This window comes from Filobasidium floriforme, assembly GCF_021052385.1.
Source record: "Filobasidium floriforme strain CBS 6241 chromosome Unknown HD553scaffold_24, whole genome shotgun sequence".
NCBI classification, from domain to species: domain Eukaryota; kingdom Fungi; phylum Basidiomycota; class Tremellomycetes; order Filobasidiales; family Filobasidiaceae; genus Filobasidium; species Filobasidium floriforme.
Window position 1 is genome coordinate 26581 of NW_025763645.1, and position 21918 is coordinate 48498.

General features: G+C 52.7%; 7 protein-coding genes across 7 annotated transcripts; 3 read left to right on the forward strand and 4 right to left on the reverse strand.

Moving 5' to 3' along the window:
- The first annotated feature begins 319 nt into the window (after positions 1 to 319).
- On the forward strand, positions 320 to 1644 carry HD553DRAFT_128371 (uncharacterized protein). Its single transcript, XM_046176568.1, has 4 exons — positions 320 to 633; positions 716 to 1015; positions 1079 to 1155; positions 1247 to 1644. Exons 1-4 carry the CDS (start codon positions 438 to 440, stop codon positions 1367 to 1369), a joined length of 696 nt encoding a protein of 231 aa, XP_046033441.1. The 5' UTR covers positions 320 to 437; the 3' UTR covers positions 1370 to 1644.
- A 683-nt stretch (positions 1645 to 2327) lies between these two features.
- On the reverse strand, positions 2328 to 5462 carry HD553DRAFT_362768 (putative transcription factor; the record flags this gene model as incomplete). Its single annotated transcript, XM_046184004.1, has 13 exons — positions 2328 to 2996; positions 3064 to 3259; positions 3329 to 3437; positions 3510 to 3566; positions 3637 to 3726; positions 3807 to 3842; positions 3923 to 4337; positions 4417 to 4502; positions 4569 to 4601; positions 4653 to 4819; positions 4938 to 5157; positions 5249 to 5339; positions 5419 to 5462. The coding sequence occupies 13 exons, from the start codon at positions 5460 to 5462 to the stop codon at positions 2471 to 2473; spliced, it is 2070 nt and encodes a 689-aa protein (XP_046033442.1). The 3' UTR covers positions 2328 to 2470.
- A 538-nt stretch (positions 5463 to 6000) lies between these two features.
- Positions 6001 to 7836, reverse strand: HD553DRAFT_128191 (uncharacterized protein). The gene is made up of 9 exons (XM_046176567.1): positions 7541 to 7836; positions 7359 to 7456; positions 7216 to 7298; positions 7028 to 7145; positions 6856 to 6957; positions 6648 to 6759; positions 6478 to 6556; positions 6299 to 6399; positions 6001 to 6190 (listed from the first exon to the last, which is right to left on the reverse strand). The coding sequence occupies exons 1-9, from the start codon at positions 7671 to 7673 to the stop codon at positions 6075 to 6077; spliced, it is 942 nt and encodes a 313-aa protein (XP_046033443.1). The 5' UTR covers positions 7674 to 7836; the 3' UTR covers positions 6001 to 6074.
- An 81-nt stretch (positions 7837 to 7917) lies between these two features.
- Positions 7918 to 11292, forward strand: HD553DRAFT_362782 (amino acid permease/ SLC12A domain-containing protein). The gene is made up of 22 exons (XM_046184005.1): positions 7918 to 8156; positions 8229 to 8377; positions 8452 to 8510; positions 8571 to 8615; positions 8684 to 8787; positions 8881 to 9040; positions 9107 to 9194; positions 9255 to 9349; positions 9418 to 9441; positions 9501 to 9508; positions 9554 to 9587; positions 9654 to 9760; positions 9827 to 9852; positions 9917 to 9958; positions 10025 to 10036; positions 10098 to 10176; positions 10253 to 10314; positions 10381 to 10482; positions 10545 to 10568; positions 10631 to 10821; positions 10893 to 10921; positions 10977 to 11292. The coding sequence occupies exons 1-22, from the start codon at positions 8094 to 8096 to the stop codon at positions 11160 to 11162; spliced, it is 1689 nt and encodes a 562-aa protein (XP_046033444.1). The 5' UTR covers positions 7918 to 8093; the 3' UTR covers positions 11163 to 11292.
- HD553DRAFT_300403 (pyridoxal phosphate-dependent transferase) lies at positions 11282 to 13830 on the reverse strand. The gene is made up of 10 exons (XM_046178635.1): positions 13696 to 13830; positions 13512 to 13599; positions 13236 to 13363; positions 13092 to 13138; positions 12805 to 12955; positions 12642 to 12723; positions 12343 to 12520; positions 12113 to 12230; positions 11687 to 12020; positions 11282 to 11572 (listed from the first exon to the last, which is right to left on the reverse strand). The coding sequence occupies exons 1-10, from the start codon at positions 13761 to 13763 to the stop codon at positions 11426 to 11428; spliced, it is 1341 nt and encodes a 446-aa protein (XP_046033445.1). The 5' UTR covers positions 13764 to 13830; the 3' UTR covers positions 11282 to 11425.
- Positions 13831 to 16476: 2646 nt separating this feature from the next.
- HD553DRAFT_326346 (uncharacterized protein) lies at positions 16477 to 18163 on the forward strand (the record flags this gene model as incomplete). Its single annotated transcript, XM_046181697.1, has 2 exons — positions 16477 to 17695; positions 17859 to 18163. The coding sequence occupies 2 exons, from the start codon at positions 16477 to 16479 to the stop codon at positions 18161 to 18163; spliced, it is 1524 nt and encodes a 507-aa protein (XP_046033446.1).
- Positions 18164 to 18362: 199 nt separating this feature from the next.
- Positions 18363 to 21659, reverse strand: HD553DRAFT_326347 (uncharacterized protein; the record flags this gene model as incomplete). The annotated part of the gene is made up of 7 exons (XM_046181698.1): positions 18363 to 19232; positions 19260 to 20052; positions 20253 to 20273; positions 20423 to 20502; positions 21101 to 21128; positions 21173 to 21371; positions 21506 to 21659. 7 exons carry the CDS (start codon positions 21657 to 21659, stop codon positions 18363 to 18365), a joined length of 2145 nt encoding a protein of 714 aa, XP_046033447.1.
- Positions 21660 to 21918: the final 259 nt, after the last annotated feature.

A 21918-nucleotide genomic window follows, 5' to 3' on the forward strand; every position in this document is an offset into this window, starting at 1 on the left:
CCTTTTGACCAAGGCAGAGAACGCTATTCTCGAGGTCAATCGACGCGGCGAGGTCATCGAAGACGCTCGGGCCATTACGATGCAGGATGGCGGCAGGATGGTCAGGGTGCAAGAGTGATGAAAGTGTGTCGTCTTGTTCCGTCTTGTAAGAAGCTGGCTACGTTGTATGAAGATGGTTATCCCTTATACCCTGATTTCAGTATGAGACATTCGCTATGCACGCTTTGATTCCGTCGGAACACGGCGGCGCTCGAAACCGTGATAACTAGCGATAGCCCTGAACTCACGATCGGACGGTGATGAGTCGAACAAGGGTCGGCGTCCACAGAACCTCACTTGACACGAAGGCGCACCTTGTCACATACCAAGAAAGGCGTGCTCTATCGAAATCCGGACTCCAATAGCACCACGATCCCGTGCGGTGCACACGCCTTCCAATGGGTTCGTCCTTCTCCTCTCCGGCGTCTGGGCCGACTGGACCCGCAGGCGTTTCACACTTTGATGTCGAATCGGACGACGACCTGGTGCATGATTTCAAGTACTATACTTCTGGTCTCCACCGGTCGTCGATATGGTTCATGCCTCAGGATCGAGAGGTCATGTACATCTCGAGCAGTCTCCTCAGCGGCACCAGTGAGTACATAATGCGCAATTTATACAGCACACACCCCGGCTGACCTGGCGCCCGGGATGTCGAACCTGCACCGACACCCAGCCTATATCAAGACTCCCATGGACCAACCGATCATACAATTTACGAGAAATTGGTTCTCCCTGCGGTACACCGGGATCACCAACATGGACCATTTCGTCCGATCCGAAATCTCGTTCGACTTGGACTACGTGAACTGTAAGATCTCAGCGAGCTTTCTGAACCAAAGAGGTCACCACACTGGACAGAAGACGACTTGGGTTCTGTGCGACCCGCCCGGAGATGGCAAGCAGGCCGAAATCAAGGGTTCCCACGGAACGTCGATCGCTAAGCTTAATTATTCTACGAAGGGCTGGTGGCCTTGTGAGTCGCCTCGCCGACATAAGCAGACACACATGATCTTAACGCGGTCACTTGTCATCACAGTCTACATCATATCTTACGATATCAGGGTCCAACCGGGCTGCGACGATGTTTTGGCGATAGCCATGTGTTGCCTTTGGGTACGTTTCTTCATTTCTCTCCGGAACATCTGCTCTCCTAGTGATTCACTGAAAGCCACATCTTCCGGGGTCGACTGCCCGCTTACTCTAGGACACCATGATGTGGTCGACGGTTTACGGGGAGGAGGAGGCCGACCTTTTTCTGGGGTTGAACCTAAGACATCTACGAAGACAGCTCCTATGGATATATCCAAGGTCGGTATCGTCGGGGTGAAGTACGACGAGGACCGACTTCCCATACCGGCCAAGTCTCATCGCTACCAGCGCTCAAGGATCACAGCGTGATGATGAAACTCCCGCTTTCCTGATGACGGGCGTATTAGCTGGAACTGGATCAGGATGTGATACGGCCGGGAATCGTCGCACTAGAGACAGACTTGAGTCGAAGACTGCTCGATCTAACCGTTACGATCGGTCTAGACCTGATGCTTGTTGCTTAGATCGTATTGATAAACCATCGTTATAAGCTTAAAGGTAATCTCATTCTGTAACGACTGGGAACAGGGCCAATACCGGCCAGTGTCAATCGGCGGTGACCACACGTAGCTCTAGATGAGGGCTTATTGTAATGCTGGAATGAGTTCTCAAAGCATGCTGAGATACAACGGTCCCTGCGCTGGAATTATCGTCACACAGAGGATCAATTTGACGTGAATACCAGGGAGACGATTAGAAGCAGACGAAAGCGCTTGCGCTCAAGCCGTAACGACGACCAAAGAGGCCGAGAGGGGTCCTCGCCGAAGACTATCGATTATGTCAATCGATGAGCGTCGTGTCGACGGCAACGCGATGTTTTCACGTCCTGACTTTGGACCAGAGCTGTGCCGGCCTCGACGTGACTTCCAGCATTCAAAAGTGTAGAGGTCTCTGCAGAAGGGACACTCGAGCTCGTAGACGTGTCGAACGTTGGGTCCAGCGGCAACCTCAACGACGTGCTGGTAGTCCAGGGATCGGGCTCTCGCGACGTGTACAGAGCTCGTGTCTGCGCAGTGGGAGTCGGAAAGTCTCACTGGTCACGAGGACCAAGTAACCCTGTCATCGGTAGTCCCGTTGAACCGCTGCGGCAATGAAGCCGTACCGGGAAATCACGACTTCGACCTTGATATTGCGTACTGCCAGTACGTGGAATTTGAGATGCATGACAGGGAGGGTCTCGTGTGTGTGAAGCGGACGGTCTACGTTTGGTAGCCTTGTCCTGGTATGGTTCCGACCTACACCGCGCAGGTATTGTGGTGGTCATTGAGGCCGAGCGATGCGACATAGCTACGTCGCTGCGGTTCCGGATCCCCTTCTCTTGACCAGTTTTGCTCGCCTGCTACATGGCCCACCAGCTCAAATCGAACGAAGGTAGCCCGGCCACGATCGCTTCGAGTTCCGCGTCGCTCAACATCGGTACGGGTTCCTCTTGCGTCTGATCTAGGAGCTCCTGCCAAGCCGAGTCGGATAGAAAGAGACCCCCGACGTTGCCATTGTGATTCTGGGTGGAGTGTTGCGTCGTCTCTTGTGTAGAGCGTAAGTCCCCGCCCCACCAGTCTTGAGGTACGATCTGCTCGGTGATTGGCATCCTCGAAGTCGAAGGGTGTGGCTCGCGATGATGGCTTGTATGCGTCTTTGCAAGTACTAAACTGATCTCTCGTGAAAGCCGTCGAGCCATTGCATCGACGACGTTGGTCCCTATAGATGTTGGCACCTGATGTCGGCCAGCTGCTTGCGCTTCGAGAAGAGACACCAGTTCTTGGAGCGTAGCTAGACGCAGCAAGGACCAGTCCGAAAGCGCATTGGCGGGAGAGCTACCGATCGACTGAACTATGCAGAGTGCGCAGTACGTGACCATGCTCGTACTGTGTGACACAAACACAGCACGAAAGATCAGCTTCGAGAACAACAAATGACCCTGCCGTCACTTACTCGAACGTCGCAGAATTGAGCAGGCCCGGCCAAGAGGTATAATGGTCGATGGCCGCACAGCAGACCTCGAAAGCCACCGTCTCATAGTACCGGCGAGATCCGAGGTCCAGTCGACCCGTCTGTTGCTGCCGCTGGACCAACGTCATGACCAGTACAAATGCCGAAAATCGAGCGATAATGTCGTATTCTTTGGTGGCTGCGGCTCGAAACGTGCATCCTTTGTTGAGTGTCTGTTAAGGGAAGTTTCTCGCTGGCCCTGACTTACAGGAAATCTCGGTCTGCCAGGCTTGCCGCCAGGCGTCAAGCGATTCGTCGATCACAGCCATCGAATCCGCTACTGGCGCCGCGAGGTCGAGTCCATGTCGAACGGCGTTCTACGAGGTGCCAAAGCGTCAGCTCGATCAAGAGGCGAGGAGATTGGTCGAAGCTTGGGGTTGAAGACGTACGACCAGCTTTCTCAGGGTGACCGAAGCGCAGAGAGAAGCATCGAAGCGGTACGCTTGCTGCGCTCGAGGACGCAGATACAAAGCCTGTCAGTGGCGAGCAGAGGAAACGAATGATAGCCCCACTCACAGGATGTTTTCCCCACGACGCAAGGTTGCTCTCTGAAAAGATGGGCGATTCTGGAAAGATCGGATACCGACCGGCTACCATGGCCATGTTCTGATGACCCATGACCCACAATCGTCTCGTCAGTTAGGCAGTAAATCGGAGATGACCGCATGGACTGGGAAATGACTCACCCTGTCGTGGATATACAAGAGCATGCAGCATCGATGCTTCACGAGAACGGAGAGCAAAAGCATATAATGTAAGCAAGCAATTGTTGCTCTCCATACAGTGCACCCAGGACACTCACCGCATTCCTAATAAACAACTCCCTGTCCCTGACCGTAATCCCCGGGTCCACCTGCACATAGTACGGTACCGGCGTATCCAACCTCAACTCCACAGCCAACGCCAGCGCATGTGAGATGTACGTCCACGTCTTATCCCTCGCCAGGTTGACCGGTACTTCCGACCAGCTCGCCAAGAGGAGTAATGCTTGTATGATCTCGATGGATTTGAAACCTTTTGTCCGGATTTTGTGTTCGAGCCGGGTCAGGTGCGGGACGAGCCGGGAGTGTAAGAGTGGCGAGGGGGAGATGGGTCTGAAAGAGCTCGAGATGGTCAGGATCGTACACAGGAGGAACGAGGAATGAGAGCGGATGTAAGGGAGGGTATGGATACGGGGGTCAAAGTACATCGATCCGTTGGTGAGGAGATTCATGAAGCTGGTAGGAGACCAAGAGGTTTATGGACATCGACTTGTTTAGCTTACACAGTCGATTCCGAGGCGGAAAAACGACTTACGAGTCGAACAAGTGCTGGGCATCTGGCAGGGAGATGATCTGTAGAGAGATGACATCGTCCTCGGGTGCCGCATCTGGACGAGCCATCTAAAACGTACGACATCAGCCAACCTGTCCGTGTCGAGGTACGGCAGCGATCGGGTCTATACTCACATCCACCCGACCATGAAAGACCAGCCCATCATCCTCAACCTCTCTCGAAAACCCAGCGTTATAGCCGCTACTACTACTTCCCACTCCTGACCCTGATCGTAGGGTCTGCTCGTGGGCCAACAACCTATCGATACGCTGTAACAACCCCGCTCGGCCCGTACTCGAACCCCCACAGATCCTGGTCGACCATTCGGGGAAGCCGTCCAGGATCGAGGTGCTATCCCGGAAAGGATGATCGTAGCCTGGAGGTTCTTGTTCAGACCTGCAACTCCAAGCCCAGCAGCAACCCGGCGGATTGTGAGCTACAGTATTACCTTCAGCGTTTACATTGAAGTCAGGATGACATGACTTACCCGATAGGACCATCACCATCGGCATCACGATGATAAGCCTCGGAAGCCAAGACGTGTAACGGATTGGGCAAGTGTCCAGCGTCGGTCGTTGTCACATTCGATGGACCTGGTAGACCAGCATAGTACCGATCTGCTGAAGACGGCCTCGGATTCGTGTACGTATTTGTAGTCACACTCGACGAGGATGTTGACGTGAATCTAGGTCGCTTGTTCTTGGATCCTACTTGTCGCCCGACCTGTTCGCCGATCAACATCAGAGGAACATATCATCATCAAATCAACTTCCTAACGAAATCACCTCGACAATAACAACAACACTCGGCTCACCTTCCTCTTAGTCGTAGTACACGGAGTCTCACTCTGCAGACAAGCTTCGCATACCTCGTCCGGGATCCGACCTTCGTGCTGACGGACGCATCTACGCAACAAATCAAGCAAGACAAGCAATCGAGATCAGCAGGAGAGCCCGTTTTGCGAGAGAAGCGGGGGCCGCTGACTTGATCCGGAGTCTCCTGCAATGGTCGCAAGCTGTGGTATACATAAAGAAAGAATTTGCAGGCAAACCTGTGGGGGCAGCGAAGCAGGTTGAATCGATCAATGTGTTGCCGAAGGTACGTGGTCGCGTCCAAGGTGAGTTGCTGATGTGATGGCGACGAACGATATTACGACGATGATTGACGTCCACTCGACCTCTCCGTCTTGACTTGCGCTATTATATCATAGCTTATAGAGCTGGCAGATATAGGACGAACGACGGTCGGCTCGAGAGGAACTCTGTCGGTCGAGGTGGACCTGGATCGATGACATCGAACAAGAGATCAGACCCTCGTGGTCGAGATGGGTCACATTGCAAGACTCTGGATTCCACCTGGCACCGTGGGAAACTCAGATACGGCACACAGTAGTAATGTACACAGTCGCTCGATCGAGTCATCTGATTACTACATGGATTCATGGACGATGCGAACGATAGGATGCCAACGATTGGAAGGTGGAATACGATAGGATCCCCCATCCTGCTCTCGAGCACCGTTGATACATGAAACGATAAGACACTGCATACAAATATCATCCCCAAGAGCTACCTAGTCTGATCTCCCACGAGGAACAACGATAAAAGCTCAAAGGGACGATCCAGAACTCTGATCTAGAGTTAGAGAGCCACCTTGACGGACTGAGGTCCGAACCTGCCCATTCCCGATTCGCCGTGGAGGAACTCGACAGGTGACTGATGATCCTCGACATATCCCACTCCACCGACGGCCTTGTCTACGATGTACGATGACGATGTCGACAGGACAGGACAGGAAGAAATCAGCTCGAGGGGCTCTTCGGTCGATCAAGAGACCCGGATGGCGGGATCAGACGACGACGTACGATACCCGGCGATCTTCAAGATGTCCTCTGGAAGCCTCCTTGCGATCTCTATAGGCGTGGAGAGGACCTCGTCTTGATCCTGTCTGAAATAGTCTCGTTGCCTACAATCACTCGGTAACTATCCGGATCAGTACCGCACGACAGAGGGGGTTCTGAAGGTGACTACAGCATGGACTCACCCGAACACCGCAAACAACGTTCGGAGAGCGTCAGGATCGGTCGGGTCACACTTGTTCTCCCCAGCGCCGTGGTAAGTCGCTGTGTCATTCCCGAGCAGGTCGCACAGTCGTCAGCCCGTCAAAGTCTGATCGAATCATTTTCCTCTCTGAATAGTGCGTAGGCGACTCACAACCCAGAGTGAACAGCGCCGAACCGGGTTCCATCTCTGCATAAGTGCATTCCTCGACCTTAGGCGCACGGCAGGGGGGCCAGAGGTGGCTACCGGGGATAACGGCGGTGGCCTACAATATCACGACGAGGTCTGCGTTAGCCAAATTCGATATTCCCTGTGAAAGTCATCTTCCAGGACGATGAAGCTGATTCGGTGGACGACTCACGCCGTTCTTCTTGGTACACTTGGAACCGGCGATCAGGCAGCCGACCATCGGCGTGAATAGCGGGTTCGAAGCGTCAGGCCGGGTCTGATAGGCGATCTGGTCCTATGAATCACCAAACGGGGCCCTCAACACGTCGAACAATACCTGTGGGTAAAGGATACTTGGCACCTACTCGATGCAACGGCTGAGGCTTGGCTCCCGGTACAAGACGAAGCGCCGCGGTGGAAGCTAGCATGTACCCGCTCTTTTGCGGGATGAGGTTGGAACCGGTATACGATGCGTATTCGTCGCTGCATCAAATTGCCTCTTTCGTCAGGCGTGTTCTTCATCATCAGAACGGCAAATCAGCGTTTGGCTTACTTGAGGAACCGGGCCATGATGCCTTGCCAGACGTCGAGGCGCATGATCTTGACGAGCTGTTCGGGGATCTTGGCCAAGAGCGCCTGGAAGCGTTTGCGAGTCAGTGAAGTGGCAGACGACCTGGATCCTGGTGCGCTACCTACATAAACCCTCAAAGAACCTTCGGGGAAAAAGTCTTGGCCTAGTTCGTCGTGGGTCGCCTTGGACTTGTAAGTCGTACGTCCCCGGAAGTAAGGCTCGACTACGGATTGAAAGCAAGGTTGGGATGAGCGGGTTCAGTTTCCAGGACACGGAATCGGTTCGAACGCTGCCAGCCCAAACTTACTCGAGGTCATAGTCTCTTTCAGCAAGTCGGGAGGCAGAAAGTTGGAGACAATGACGCCGCCATCACGGGCGATAATGTCGAGAATGGCCTGTAGTGGCTCGTTGGCGTCGATGGTAACCAAAGTGGGAGACATGACTATGTTCAGTGGGCTACAGCACCCGTTTCGTTTAGTGTTTACTTGGATACTGAAGGATGGACGACCGTCACCATCGCATTCGGTCTTATCGCTGCGAACCGCCTTGACCGTTTATATCTCTCGACACTTATCGGCGTATTGCTATCCGGAGTCTTGACAGGAATCCAGATGTCAAATGACGAGTCAACGGAGTCCAGAGAACGCCGGACGGGAGTCCAAACGGAGTCTTGATCCACGTGGCGGGTATCGCGGGATCGACGTTCTAGGCGTAACCGCTCGTGCTCGACTGATAGGGGTGGGGGATCTCCGTGTTGTTCGCTGCCATCAATTCGAGTATAATATCACCCGTTGGTCGCTTCGATAGGGAGGCCAGTTTCTCGAAATTAGGATGCCAAACGAATCAACGCTCGATGCATCATGAACGAAGATCTCACCAAGAACCATCTGCCTGAGACAAAGGGCGACGAGGGGTCCAAGAAGGTTAGCACAGAGCGAGTAATCACGGATCACTGCCGTCCGAGCTGATCTCGACGACACTTTGAATACCGTTAGGATCCTCACCTCGCGGCTGAAGTCTACCCTCCTTCGCTCGGTGCGGGTGTCGAGTCTGCTGATGCGATCGCCTTGGCGGAGTCCATCAATCATCGTCGTCTGAACGCACGTCAGATACAACTGACAGCCATCGCTGGATCCATCGGAGCGTGAGTCGACAACACGCGCGTCCTGATTGGCTCGGCGCGTGCAGAAGATGTTCACGATGCATTCCTTTTGACAGCGCATTGTTTGTCGCCATCGGTTCCGGAGTCCGGTCGGGGCCCCTGGCTCTCCTGATTGGTGAGCTGCGGCGATTGCAAGAACCTTAGATCTGAAACTGAGTGTGCGCTTGCTCTACAGCCTTTCTGTTTTGGGCCACCGTCGTCTTTTCTGTAGCGCAATGTCGTAAGTGGCACGCTGCTTGGCGCCTTCAGATCGAGACCGCGCTAACGTTTCACCATGCTCACCCACAGAAATGGAAATCGTCGCTCTTTTTCCTTACGACGGATCATTCATCAGGCTTGCTGGGCGCATGGTCGATCCGGCTCTTGGTGTCGCGGTCGGCTGGAATCATTTCGTGAGTATAGCGACGAGTTACAAGACTGTATCAGTATGAGATGTTATCGTCAGATCCTGACATGACCTAATCGCTTCGACCTAATCGCTTCAGTTTGCGCAAACCTCCTATGTGATTTTCGAGGCCACCGTGATCAACACCTTGGTCGAATACTGGGGTTATGACCAGAACCCTGCCATTCTTATCACGATCTCGCTTGTTCTTTACCTGGCAATCAACGTGTACCGAGCGGATCTCTTCGGCGAAGTAGAATGTAGGCGCGAACGTTCCCACAGGAGACACGTCCTGCGTAGCTGACTACAGCACCTATGAACATCAGTCTGGCTCGCGCTTGGTAAGGTCCTTCTCGCCACAGGACTCATATTATATACGTTCATCACGATGGTAGGCGGGAATCCGCTACACGAGTAAGCGGTTCGTGTACCGTGCTGAGGGTACTCGTACTAAAGCCGCTTGAGACATTCTAGCAAATATGGGTTTCGCTACTGGAAGGATCCGGGTGTTTGGGCAGGAAAAGATGCTTCGGGAAGGTTGCAGTCTTTTATCAATGCTGTTAACGTCGGTACGTCTGACGACGTGGGTGAGACTCGCACGCGACGCTTATCGACATGATTGTGACTGTTCTGCTAGCTGGATTCTGCATGGGTGGACCCGGTAAGTCTGGCATCTCTAACATGCGACTATATACGCTGCTAACTTCGATCGGTTTTCAGAATACATTGTATGTTGCTCTCGGAACATTTGTTTCTTCCCTCTTGCTTATTAGCCTTCAACGCTTTTGTCTCATACGGGACAGTCTAGTAAGTCGCCTTTGTCTAGACTTTTAGGCGGAAAGTGTTCGATCTGATTATTCATTCTCGTCGCAGTGATCGCCGGTGAAGCCAAAGATCCCCGTCGGACCGTACCTAGAGCTTTTCGAACGATCATGACTAGGTTGATTGTCTTCTTCATTGGGGGTGCCCTCTGCGTCGGAGTGAGTTTCCGTGGATCATGATGTCACCTCGCCACGATCGTCTCTGACCTAGAATTGATTCAAAAGATTTTGGTGCCTTACAACGATGTCACGTAAGGGTACAGTCTGTCTGTGCTTGGACCCGCAGCGCTGATGTCTATACCCTTGTTATCTCAGGCTCACCGGAGGTAGCGATACCTATGCTGGCGGATCTCCTTAGTGAGCATCGATGTCGATACCCTTCTCAGCTAGTAGCTGATGTTGTATGCCTCAATCGTTGTGTAGTGTCATCTCCATGTGAGTCAAGACCTATCTCAGCGGATCTACAGGTTCTGACTAGACCGACCTATCCGCTCAGGCAACGTCTTAACATACCCGTACTCCCTTCTATCGTCACTGCGGCTTTGTTGACCACCATCGTATCGGCAGGCAACGCTGTGAGTAGCTGTATGTCGCACTTGCGTGAGCCTGAGAACTCACGGCTTTACGCTAGTACACCTTCAACGCTTCGAGGAGCCTTCACGCGCTTGCGCTGGATGGCAAGGCGCCCAAGTCCTGAAACGGCTCAACAAACGGTGAGCATGAGATGTACTATTCGAAGAATGCGAGAAGCTAACCCGAATTCCCGACACGAACGACAGTGGTGTCCCTTATCTTGCCGTCATCACTGTCATGACGCTTTCTTGTCTCGCGTATCTAGCCTTAGGATCGAGCAGCAAGAAGGTCTTGAACTGGATCCTCAAGTGAGTACAGCGGAATTATACGGATCATCGCATTTGACTGACTATGCTTTGCTCGCACATAGCTTCTGCACGGCTGCGACCATGCTGTCAGTCGTACCATGAAGTTTCGCGGTGAATCCAGACTGATACGTTGTCTTTCCAACGACAGCAATTGGTGCGTCATGGCTATCACTTGGGTTCGCTTCAACAGGGCGATGCGCGTGCAAGGCATCGACAGGAAAGATTTTCTGCCATCGCCCTCTCGCTTCCAACCGTATGCTGGCTATTGGGCGTTGTTCTGGGCCAGCATCTTTCTCTGGGTCCAGGGATATGCCGTATTCCTCAACGGCAACTGGAACGGTATGGATCGGGATCCCGAATCCGATTTCTCGCGATGTAAAGCTGACGACCAATGGCTTTTTACCTTGTAGTCGCCACTTTCATCTTCAATTACGGAATTGTGCGTTAATCGATTACCTGTATGAGATGGCGTACTGACTGGCCTCCCTTCTCAGATTGCCTTGGCGGGCGGCATCGGTCTTGGATTCAAGATCTTCGGCAAGACGCCTTTTCGCCGTAGCGTCGACGTGGATCTGTCTACCGACCTAGACTTTTTCGAAGCTTTGAACGACCATTATCGTACCGAAGAGGAGACGACGCCCAAGACTCTGCCCGACAGGATCATGGCTAAGGTTTTTTAAAACGAGGGCAAGACTGCCATATCTTAAGAGTGTGCTAAGGAGGATTTCCTGGTCGTGCCGATGTTTGTATCATCTGTCTATGTACTTGCGCCTGAGTATTCGAATCGTCTGACATTGCTCGTTGGCAATTCTATTGCTCGCAACCGCTCCCGCCACCACCACGCAGACGTAGGCTCTAAATCGTGATCTGATCATCAGCGAGGATGTCACTTTTCTCGTATCACAGCGAAACCCATCGGCTCATTGTCATCCTATCCTAGAACTTAGGGTTCATGGGTGGACCTGGATCTGATTTGTAACCCGAGGATCTTTTCCATTCGACCGAGACCTTCGAGCAGCGTCGACTCGGGGACCGCGAAGGTGATCCGAAAGTAACCGGGTCGCTCGCTCTTATAGGTCGCGCCGAGGCTCTGAGAGATGTTCGAACAGATATGAGGTTTATAAGAAAGACGAATGGGCAGGCGGCTGTCAATCAAATTCGCTCGAGGACTATTATACAATAGTCTAGCATCAGGGGTACTGACTATGTACACCTTTCCTTCTTCAAACAGCCTCGTGTGCCACTGCGCCTCCTCTTCCCAAGTCGTGATACCCAGACGGTCTCCCATGTCGACCCACAAAAACGGTCCGGCATCGCACCGATAGACTGTACATCCGCGAGCAGAGAACCAAGTCTCGACGAGATCATGCGCTACTCGGAGACGCTCTCGGGAGATGAGGAGATAGGTCGATAGGTATTCCGAGGAGAGCAGAGCGGAGAAGATGACATCCGCCGGGGCAGATATTTTGGAGAAAATCGACATCCCTGCCATGAGTCGAAAGAGTTCTTGATTGTCCTGGTTGATGAGCACACCAATCCTGTGGAGACGGTAGGCGGGGATCAAAACCGTGCGCCATCCAGAGGACGAGGACGGCGTAGGCAAGAGAAGATGAGGTGACGGGACACATACCTGAACCCATTGGCCCCAAAATCCTTCGACATGCCATACAAAACGTGTAACCTCGATCGATCGAACGGTCGTCCCGTCTCTTTTTCCACGTCCAGATTGAGCGCAGACGTGAACTTGGCTGCGACATACAGAGGCAAGGATCAGTAGATTCCCGCAAAGGGCTTCTTGGTCCTATCGCTCCCGGGTTCAGATCTCGGCAGTCCCAGAGGGCCGGGCTGGAGGGCCAGTACACCCTCTGATCTCGTGCATCGACGACTCACTCGAACTGAACACGCTCTGGGCGTAAATCTCGTCACTAATCAGCTGCAGATCGTGCCGCTCGGCGAAATCACAGTATCCGAGGACGATCGAACGAGGGACGACCCGTCCGGTCGGGTTATGAGGGTTGCAGAGGACGATGCCGCGGACCTGTAAGGGGAAAACAGATCGACGGGGTGCACGGAGATTCAGTCCTCGTAGTGGACAAAGACGATCGTAGTCCCACCGAACGAGCTCGTCAACGGGGAAGGATGGAGGGACCGTAACTCACCTTGGTACCCTGGTCCTCCGCCTCTTTGAGCGCCATCTCGAAGGCCTGCCCAAGCCCGTCCGGTCCTTCCCAAGATTCGCCTCTATCCTCTCCCTGTTCCTCCTCATCCTCGCCCTTAGGTTGTTCCCCAGCTTGTGGCCTTCGTTGATAGCTCGGAGTCGACGGCGGATGAGTGACCCCGATGAGCTTCACCCCGTTCCTCTTACAGAAATCGCGGTTAAAGCCTGCATAATACGGGCGGAGGATCAGGATACCTTCGGACGGGTTGAACAAGGTGTATGTGAGCTGGTCGATCAAGCACGATAGGCCGGCGCCTGTAACGTGAAGCAAGGGAGAAAAGATTGGATCACGATCGTCAGAAGGGAAGGCGGATTCCGCCGGAGAGCGCTTGAATCAGCGCTTGGACCGCAGGAAATAACACTGCACATCTGAACCACATGAGACATTTACTGGTGATGATATGTTCAGGCTGGGCCTGTTCATACGGTTCGAACCATCTACAGCGCAAGCGGGGTGATGCTCTCGATCAGATCATCACAGTACATCATCATTCCTGGGAAAGGCCTGGCAGGGTAATGCACCGAGCAGGCTTACTCATTCAAGAACCCTGCCAGGGCTCGATGAAGACGCTTCGAGCCCCACAAGTCGTCTCCGTACGACAGATCTTGCGTGGTGAAGTTTGAAGTCATGGCCCGTCGTGAAAGGTCTACGAGTTCTTCACCCTATACAGTAAGATCTAGACACGATTGAGAAACGACAACCTCGAAATTTGAAAACCTCGCGGTCGAACTGAGATCATACCGAGTCGCTCGTCTTCTCGGACAAGACGATGATGGTTGGAGATTACACGTGGCGGTCGATTCAACTCACCATCAACAAGTTCTCGGCCACTCCCAGTCCAACGATTCCCCCCGGGTTGCTTGATGGATGATACGGATCATTGGCGATCTTGACAAACCTACGGTGCACAGAGCGGGTGATTTATGACGTTCAAGCAGGCGGAAAGAACGATTTGTCTCGTGCGAAGAAAATCGTGGAGGTACGCAAAACTCACGTCTTCATATACAGGCCAGGATCAGCTCCTTCCTGGATTCGCGTCGAGAATGATCTTGCTGTAGACATGGTATGGATGACTCGAGCGTGGAGGGTAAGTTCGGCAAAGATAATGAGATTCTCTATCCGATCGATGTCCACGATGTATCTTGGCGATCACCCTATGTGCGCAGATCGAGGTCCGCGTCACCTAGCCATCTGGTTGCGAACTTTCGAAAACGACACCTGAAGTATGCGGACTATATAGACATTCAAGCGGGATTAGCGGAGCGATGAGCGATTCACGGCCGCCGTTAGAGCCGAAGACGCCACCGAGGCGCTTGAGATACGCGAAGGGTTCCGCGATATCCGCGACGTGTGAAACACCTCTCTGCGTGACGCTGCCAATAACACTCGGTGACCGCTTTTAGCTAGAGACCCATCAGTGGACAGCACACTACCTCACTGGACCGGGTAACCCTGGATGTCGAACAGTCCCTCGGTCATGGAACCGAATTTGGTGCGCCTATCGTTTCGGAGCCGCGCGAAGTGAGCGGAGCATCGACGAAAAAGACGTCGGTTGCCTGGTCACATGACTGTATGTAGTACATAAACGGAAGCTTGGTTGGCCATCACGACTCGTCATACGGCGCTGATATGTCCACTTCTCGGGCGCCGGCGTCTTGTGCACGTCTTGGCCTCGTCCGCAAATTTGTTCGTCCTGCCCGTAGTGAGCCACCGATTGACTTTTGTCATGTCGAGAGGCCTTGAAGGTCCGTATAGCGACAATGCAAGGATAGATCGCCAGGAGCCTGTTACCAGACATATCGGGCATGAGCAGACTATCAGCTTGACACTCGACAGTCTTTGGTGCTGGCTTCCCCGAGGTTTACAGTCCAAGGATCTGCCGCTGCACTCACAACATGATACCCGCCAAGCCCAGCAACAACGTTGCGAGCCTACACCCCAGCCCAGCGGTACATCCCGTCGTGTAACGTGTCCAGGAGAGAACACCGACGACCGCCGGCCAGAAAATCAATTCGAGGATAGATAGGATCATGTACGCTTTCAGGCTGGCGATTCGGCGGAAAGCATTTGTGTTGGCGGAGAGAATTTCGTAGAGGACAATGATGATCGATTTGGCAGCCTATAATAACCTCAAAAGATGAGCTCGGTACGGGTCGACATCCGCTAGTCGGTTGGATCGGTTGTCATATGGGCGAGACAGCTCATGATTACTCACCGCCCCGAGGACCATATTCTCGACTCGAGATGTCCTGATCTTGGCGCCGAACAGACGATACACCGCGATCGCGACGATGGCGATGGCGACCGTCAGCTGAATCACTGAACTACCAGAAGGGTCTTTCCGTCGGCTGGTGTGGTAGTAGTAGTGGTGCGGACCATATCGTCGGTTCGAGAGAGCGGCTAGAGATATTCGGACGAGGCGGTTGATCGCGGTATGGGATGGAATGGGTTGAGCGATTAAACGTCGAATCTTCCCCAGTACAAGTTTCATCTTCTGCCAACCGTTCCATGCTGAGCTATATAATCAATGTTCGACAGTGGGTGTAACCAAGTGTTTCTATCCCTGTTATCGAGATCTGAAACGCGGTTCCAAATGGCACCGGAGGGAATTGTTCGGTCGCCGCCGGGACTGACCGTCGGAACGTTCAACTAGTCAACGAAGGCATGCAATACCTTGCTGGGTTGTATGTGCTTTGGTATCAAGGACGGGTGTCCGATGGTGTTCGAGCATGGACTATCGTTGCTTTCAGGATTCGGTTTCAACATGGGGATACGGGAGAAGGGTCAACGTCGACTCGAGTACCGACAATACGATTACATCGAGATATAATCTCACGTGCGCTTCTTACCTCTAAAGCGACGGAACTCTTGCGCGCCGTTCTCTGAGCATTGCAAGCACCGAGTTGAGATCGTTTTTACGTTGATCATTTGTTGTTCCGTGGAAGAACATGGGGTCTTGCTCGACGGAACGCTGTGATCCATACATATGAGACGGATCGAGCGGGTAAAGCAGGTTTCGCGTTTCACGAATGTCGCGAGACATCACGGGTTCTACTTGGCGTTCCGGCGTCACAAAGTCCGTGATGGTTCATCTTGATCCAGCATTCACCTCCACATGTAATGTACCGTAAGATCCTTCATTGGCAGAACTTATTACCCATGATCGCCTGTTGACAGATATAAGGCACCCGAGCCACGAATTTGCGCTCGTGCACGCTGCGGCCTTCCGTTTTCGACACCTCAGTTCAGGCTATCTAGACGCAAGAAGGCATGTTTCGAGTCTCACAAGCAGATCTGTCATAATGTATCACAGACTGAAATCCACAGCTACGCCCGTAGCGGCCGGCCATCTGGATCGATGAATGAGTTATGATGATCATCAGGTCAGGGACATCAGGGCCAAAGGTCACCGAGCAGTGGAAAGCGGCACCTGCTTGCTGCTGCGACAGGTGACCAAATCTCCATTGGCGGTGAAACGGCCGGTCAATGTCCTGCACAGCATAGCATGTCGTGTGACGTGACAGCGGGCCTGAAAGGATGTACCACGGAGAACGCCTCGCGTCAGGAGCTGGCGGGTGACCTGGACAAGGTCAGACGAAGCTTTCCTTTGTGGGAAGGCAGTCCGGCAGCCATATATAGAGCATGTAAGCCGCCCGCCTGATCTCATTACTTGTGTCATGAGGTTTATACGTTGCTCGCCATTCTACCGGCGAATCGTCTCCCATTCCAAGCGGTCTTTTCCTCCGTGAGAACATACAGTACACTTGAGGCAAACATGACCAAACTCAAGTATGCAAGCGATCGTTTCACACGTCAAATCGCCCTCATGGACCACTTTGTCAACTTCAGTTTGACAGATCTACACTATGATCTCAAGGAGGGCGAGTGGATGAAGGGGACAGATATCGGACGATACCGAGGGAGGAGGCTCCACAGGCAGAAGGCGTGTCAAGTGATTCCCTTGAAAGACGAGCTGAGGACGGTCTTCGAACGTCACAACGGAGACACATTCTTTCGCTTGGAAAAGCGAATGCAAGAGGCCTACCATCGGTTCAAGCGACAAGGATGTCACGTGTTCGAACTAGGATGGGCGTTGGATGGAATGAGGTCGAAGCCCCTGGAGAGGTACATTGAAGAAGTTATCAGGGAGATGGTCCAACGTCGACGCATGCACGAGGACGAGTACATCGCACCGGCGTGTATCTCCTTGGCAAAGGTACAGTGGCTTCTGGCCATCAACAATTCCAGTGTATCGTCGAAAGACGAAGTCATGCTCGAAGCAGCCTACTTTCTGCGGTTCACGATTCATTGGGTGACGTGTGATCCGAAAGAAGCTGGTCGCAACGTTATCAGGAAGCAGGTACACGACGTCGGTTGGACGTTCAAGTGGAAACCTTCGACCCGCAGGCCACTTTGGGAACACCCCGATCTTGAAGTCTATGAAAAGACTCTCTCCAAAAACCAGGACGGTAGTGTCGAGGCTGAATCTGGCCGTTCGTCCCGATCGACCCTGACAGATGAATCCCGAGTCCCCAATACCAAGTTGAAACTCTACACCGCCTTTGCAGAGGGTCTGACAGGGACATCCGACGACACTTCTTTCATCGGTCGGGCGCGGGATTTGGCTGGATCGTTGTTTACTCAGCGGATATACAGAGAGGCAGGGCTAACGGGATCCGCAGAAGATTTGGCCTATTCGCCACCGCGGGAACTGTCGAAGTCCGAACAAGAGAGTGTCAGCGAAAGCGACGACGATTCGGACTCGGATTCTCGACGATCACGTCGGGCGAGACGAGTTAGACGAAACATTGGGCGTGTGTACCGAAGGATTCCTCACGTATTCGGTTATCTCCGTAAAGACGGTCGTGGGGAACGATTCCGAGGGGCTGAAACTGCGGATGAGATGGTTGCTAGACTCTCTGAAGCCGAGACTTACGACTTGTCTGCTCTAGACGATCCATCTACCAATCTTCGGGACGCGACCTTGGGATCCAGTCAGCAAGGATTTCCTGCTAGCTCTGGCACCCGCTGAAAACGACGGGGACATCTGCCGGCCTGTCTGGGAGATTAGTGCTTGTCCTCATTCGTCTTATCCCTTTTGTAACCCAAAGGTGTAATGGGCTGTTGTATTATGTAGGGTTTTGTGGAGTACAATAGTTCGCTCGGCGCTTAAAATCTGGGCAGCTTTCATGTTCAGGAGTTCCGGAAGTAGTGTGTCCACTCGCCGACCCTACAGCGAAGAGAGACACAAGCAGCACAAAGTGGGATTCGCTCCTGCTTTTGACGTCCAATCGTTTACGACTGTGTACAGAGCAAGATCGTCTTCGCGCGATAGCACATTTATACGTTCACAGCCTTGGCGCGTCGTTGGCCGATCAAGCGCTGCGTTTCAGCCACGTTTCAGCTGGGCTCTCGCGCTAGTGCTTGCTCGACTGACACGTAGCGCAATGTGTCTCGGTTGAAGAGACTGCTGTATCGCTAATTACATCTAAAAAACTCTTCGATATGTAGGTATTGAGAGTTGTTACATACTGGATTCATTAACAGGCATCTCCTTTGGAACGGTCGAGACAGCCCGGGCGGGATAATTAGCTGTGACACTGGAACCCGATCGGCAACCTTTTTCGCAGCCAGAGTTCGAGGTGTTACATAAAGACCCTTCTACCATACAGCCGTACCACTGCGACCAGCAGATCTCATGGAATCCGCTGAGATGCTTGTACAGGGGGTCACGATTCCATGTGTTTGTGTAGAGGAGGCATCGGTTGAGAACGATGACCGCGAAGTCGAAATGTCGCTGTTCTCCGGGCTTATGCGGGCCGGGCTTTTTGCGTCTAGCTCAGCTTGTTGGATTTCCCCTCGACCTACACCAAGGCGCTCCATCTCCTTCAAAATCGTCGTTCTATCCTGTCGTAGCTTCGTCAACTGTCTTGTCCAATCGCCGAACATCTCATCATTGCCTTCTATGCCTTCGCGTGGCAATAGTCTCAGGTGTTCTCCAGTTGCCCGTATAACAGCGACGAACTTTTTCTTGTTTGCTTCGATAGCTTGGTTCCTGCTATCGGAATCATACCGCTGAGCGGCGTTCAATTCCGTGACAGATGTCGTGTCGATCCGATCGAGATAGTTCGGGGATCCGTCAATTGAGAAGTCATCAGAGGAAACGCTCGTCAGGTCTAGATCGCAACTATCTTCTGTCCGGACATGGGCACTGTTACGTGTAGGACGATTACGCCTCGCAATTCTTCTCCCTGGACGCCATCTAGTATGTCCGAGACCGATAGGCTCATCACCCAAATCACCTCTGCGTGCGCCCATCGTGTTCGTTACTCCTGCCAACGCGCGTTTGATGGGGCGCATCCATTGACGCCGCCCGTTCTCCCTACGTCTAGAACAGCTGGCTAGCGATGATTCATCGTCCGAAGAGAGACTGGCAAGCGACCCAGCCAACTGAGAAGGCTCAAGCGCGACCACGCTTGGCTCGCAGTATGATGATAGCTTGTCGTTGACGAGGCGGACAGGCTTCGACCTCTGTATCATTTCCTTCAACCTGCTTACTATACTCGCGCTGGAGGTAGAAGATGACGCATCTTCCACGCCAGAGGCTCTCCCGCGAAAATGTTTAGCTCGGTGCGGGGCATGGAATCGCTCGTGCTCAGACCGCTGAGACGATTTTAGACTGGCACCTGCGGAGTCTGAAGATCCTGCGGGAGACCCGCTGGACTCATCATCCATCAATGACCTTCCTCTTTGCAATCCTGCATCCTTCTGCAGAGGCGCAAGATCTAGCACGTACGGAATGTATCCGCCGTACTGTTTCTGAAATTCAAAGATCTCACCATCGTTTTCGATTCGCCAAGTCACGTCGACAACGAGACCGTAGCGAATGAAGTCTTGATCAGATGCTATTGACTGTGCGGTACCTCCTACTTCTTCCCCGACGCCATTCGAGATGTACCAATACGATTGAGCCGATCTGGCTACAATTGGCGGTAATTCCCTCTCGTTACGGTGTTGGCTCTTCACAGTGAGGATCCTCTTGAGAATACGCTTCTCAATATCCTTGGAAGTGATACCAGAGAGCCCGCGATGGTCTTTCTGGATTAGGCTACGAGTATTGCCTGCTCTCCTTTTCATGCTAACCCATTCGCGAGCCAATATCGGCTCTCTGTCAGGACTCGTGTCCGCCGATTGTATTGCTTGCACGAAAAGCTCGATCTCGCCTGTGAAAGGCTCCACGATTTCCCTGTACTCTGACGTCCTATGTACATCGTAGTTGGAGTGACGAATGTAAGACCCCCTGTGCGAGATAAAAGCTCCTGGTGACTCTGAATGTCTGCTTCGCCTTCTTCTATTGATACCGAAGAACATTGAGGCCAGGGTGAAAGGAACAGACGATCGTTTTTGTTGATGGTAACGATGTCTGGGTTTACCTGTAAGTTCTCAGCGGGCTGACATTCACGACCTTGTCATCGCAGCGTCACCGTCTATATATGACCGATATTCCTTGCGACTCCTGGTGCGGTAACAAAGGAAGCTTGTTTTACTGACCGTTTCACCCCGATATCAAAGCTAACGGCATCAAGATCCGGTAGTCTTCTGTCTTGTCCCTCCAGCTAATTCCTGTACCTTTCAAGAGGCGCGTCAGATCGAGTAGAACAAGACCTTGAAATCTATCAGTAACCTCATATCAAGACGTGGTTTGCCGCAAGCGCGCTTACAGCGCCTGTCGCATTTCTTCGGTGACGTCGGCACAGGAAGTGGCGGGAACTGGCCCAAAATACTTCACTTGTCCTAGTGGCTACGCAGCTGGCAAGCCGATCACATCATTGGGAGGTTCTGCCTCGGAACCCATCAGGGTTCAAACTCGTCGAGGTTGTTGGGGCTGCTTGTGCGGTCAGAGGTACAGGCCTGTCGTCACTGCTGTTGGCAGTTGCAAGATTCAGCCGAGACTTGCTGGAAAACGCCCTGGTGTGAGGGCAAGGGCGGGGAATGAGGGTTCATTTGAGCACACACTAGTCGAGGTGAGCGAGCTCTGTCTTTTCTTGACTGAGACCAAGCTTATTCGAGATTTCCTCCACCATCTGTACGGTCAGGGTGAGCGACTAACCACAAAATATACACTCCCAAGCTTTGACAGAACTGTGGACCTTGCTTGGAGTCAGAAGACCTCGGCCAGGCTGGACAAATAGAGAAAAGAGGGTTTCAAAATCTTCCGCCTTTTGTTATCCTTCAACCTCTCCGCCTTTGTAAGCAGATCCGCCAAAAGGGCATGGTACTCCTCTGGGAAGTAAGGTACAGTGAGTGTCCGCGCTCAGATGCCACACATTTGCGTCATCGATTGAAGCGTAACGATCAAGCGTTGAAGGTATCCAGCAACTTAAGTGAAATGTACTCACGAACTCGACACTAGCAGGCGTCGACTTCCTGGTGATCCGTTCCTCTAGAGTTAAGTGAAGCCTTTTGAGTACCCGGTCAAGGTGCACTCGACAGTGAGACCATGCTTGGCTAAACGCTGGATGATAATGACGGAGGTGTCAAGGAAGCGGAGTCCAGGGTTGCCGTCCAATATGTACCGTGTGGTCTTCTGCACCGAATCGAAAGCCCATCTTATCATGCAAGCGGAGAAGAGGGCAACATCGATGTCTTGATCTGAGCAGTAGCCATTGCCTGTACTTCCCAACTCCCGTGATCATATCCGAGCGGGTTGTGCAAGCTGATCAAGGGCGGTTTCAGGAGAATCCTGAAAATGGATGGGAATAGTATATCCAAGTTCCTAGGCCTCCTTGGGATCTCTGGTGCACTCCAACCATTCTCTGACTCTCTTGATTTGATCGTTCGTAGGCCATCAAAGTAGAATGCAGGGGAGCGAGTGAGCGAGCAGAGTTTGTTGGTGGAGCGTAGATCCAGTAACAGCGTTTTCTTTCTTGAATTTAGCACAGAATCACCTGTAGACATTGTTCGGTGCCGGTTGCTGGTGGTCCGTCACTACACTAGTAGCTGTTGTAGTTATTGTTGTTTATATTCAAGGCAGGCAGTCATGTATGATCCTATGATCCTCTTGAGCGTTTGACATGTAGCTCCAAAAACGTGACGATCACGTTTTGGAGCATGGTTGTTGGAGTAGCCATGTGAAAGGGGGATCTGATCATCATTGCAAATCTTGGGTGGTGAGTTAAGGCGTAAAGATTGCACAGGCGTCGACTTGACTGCGGCA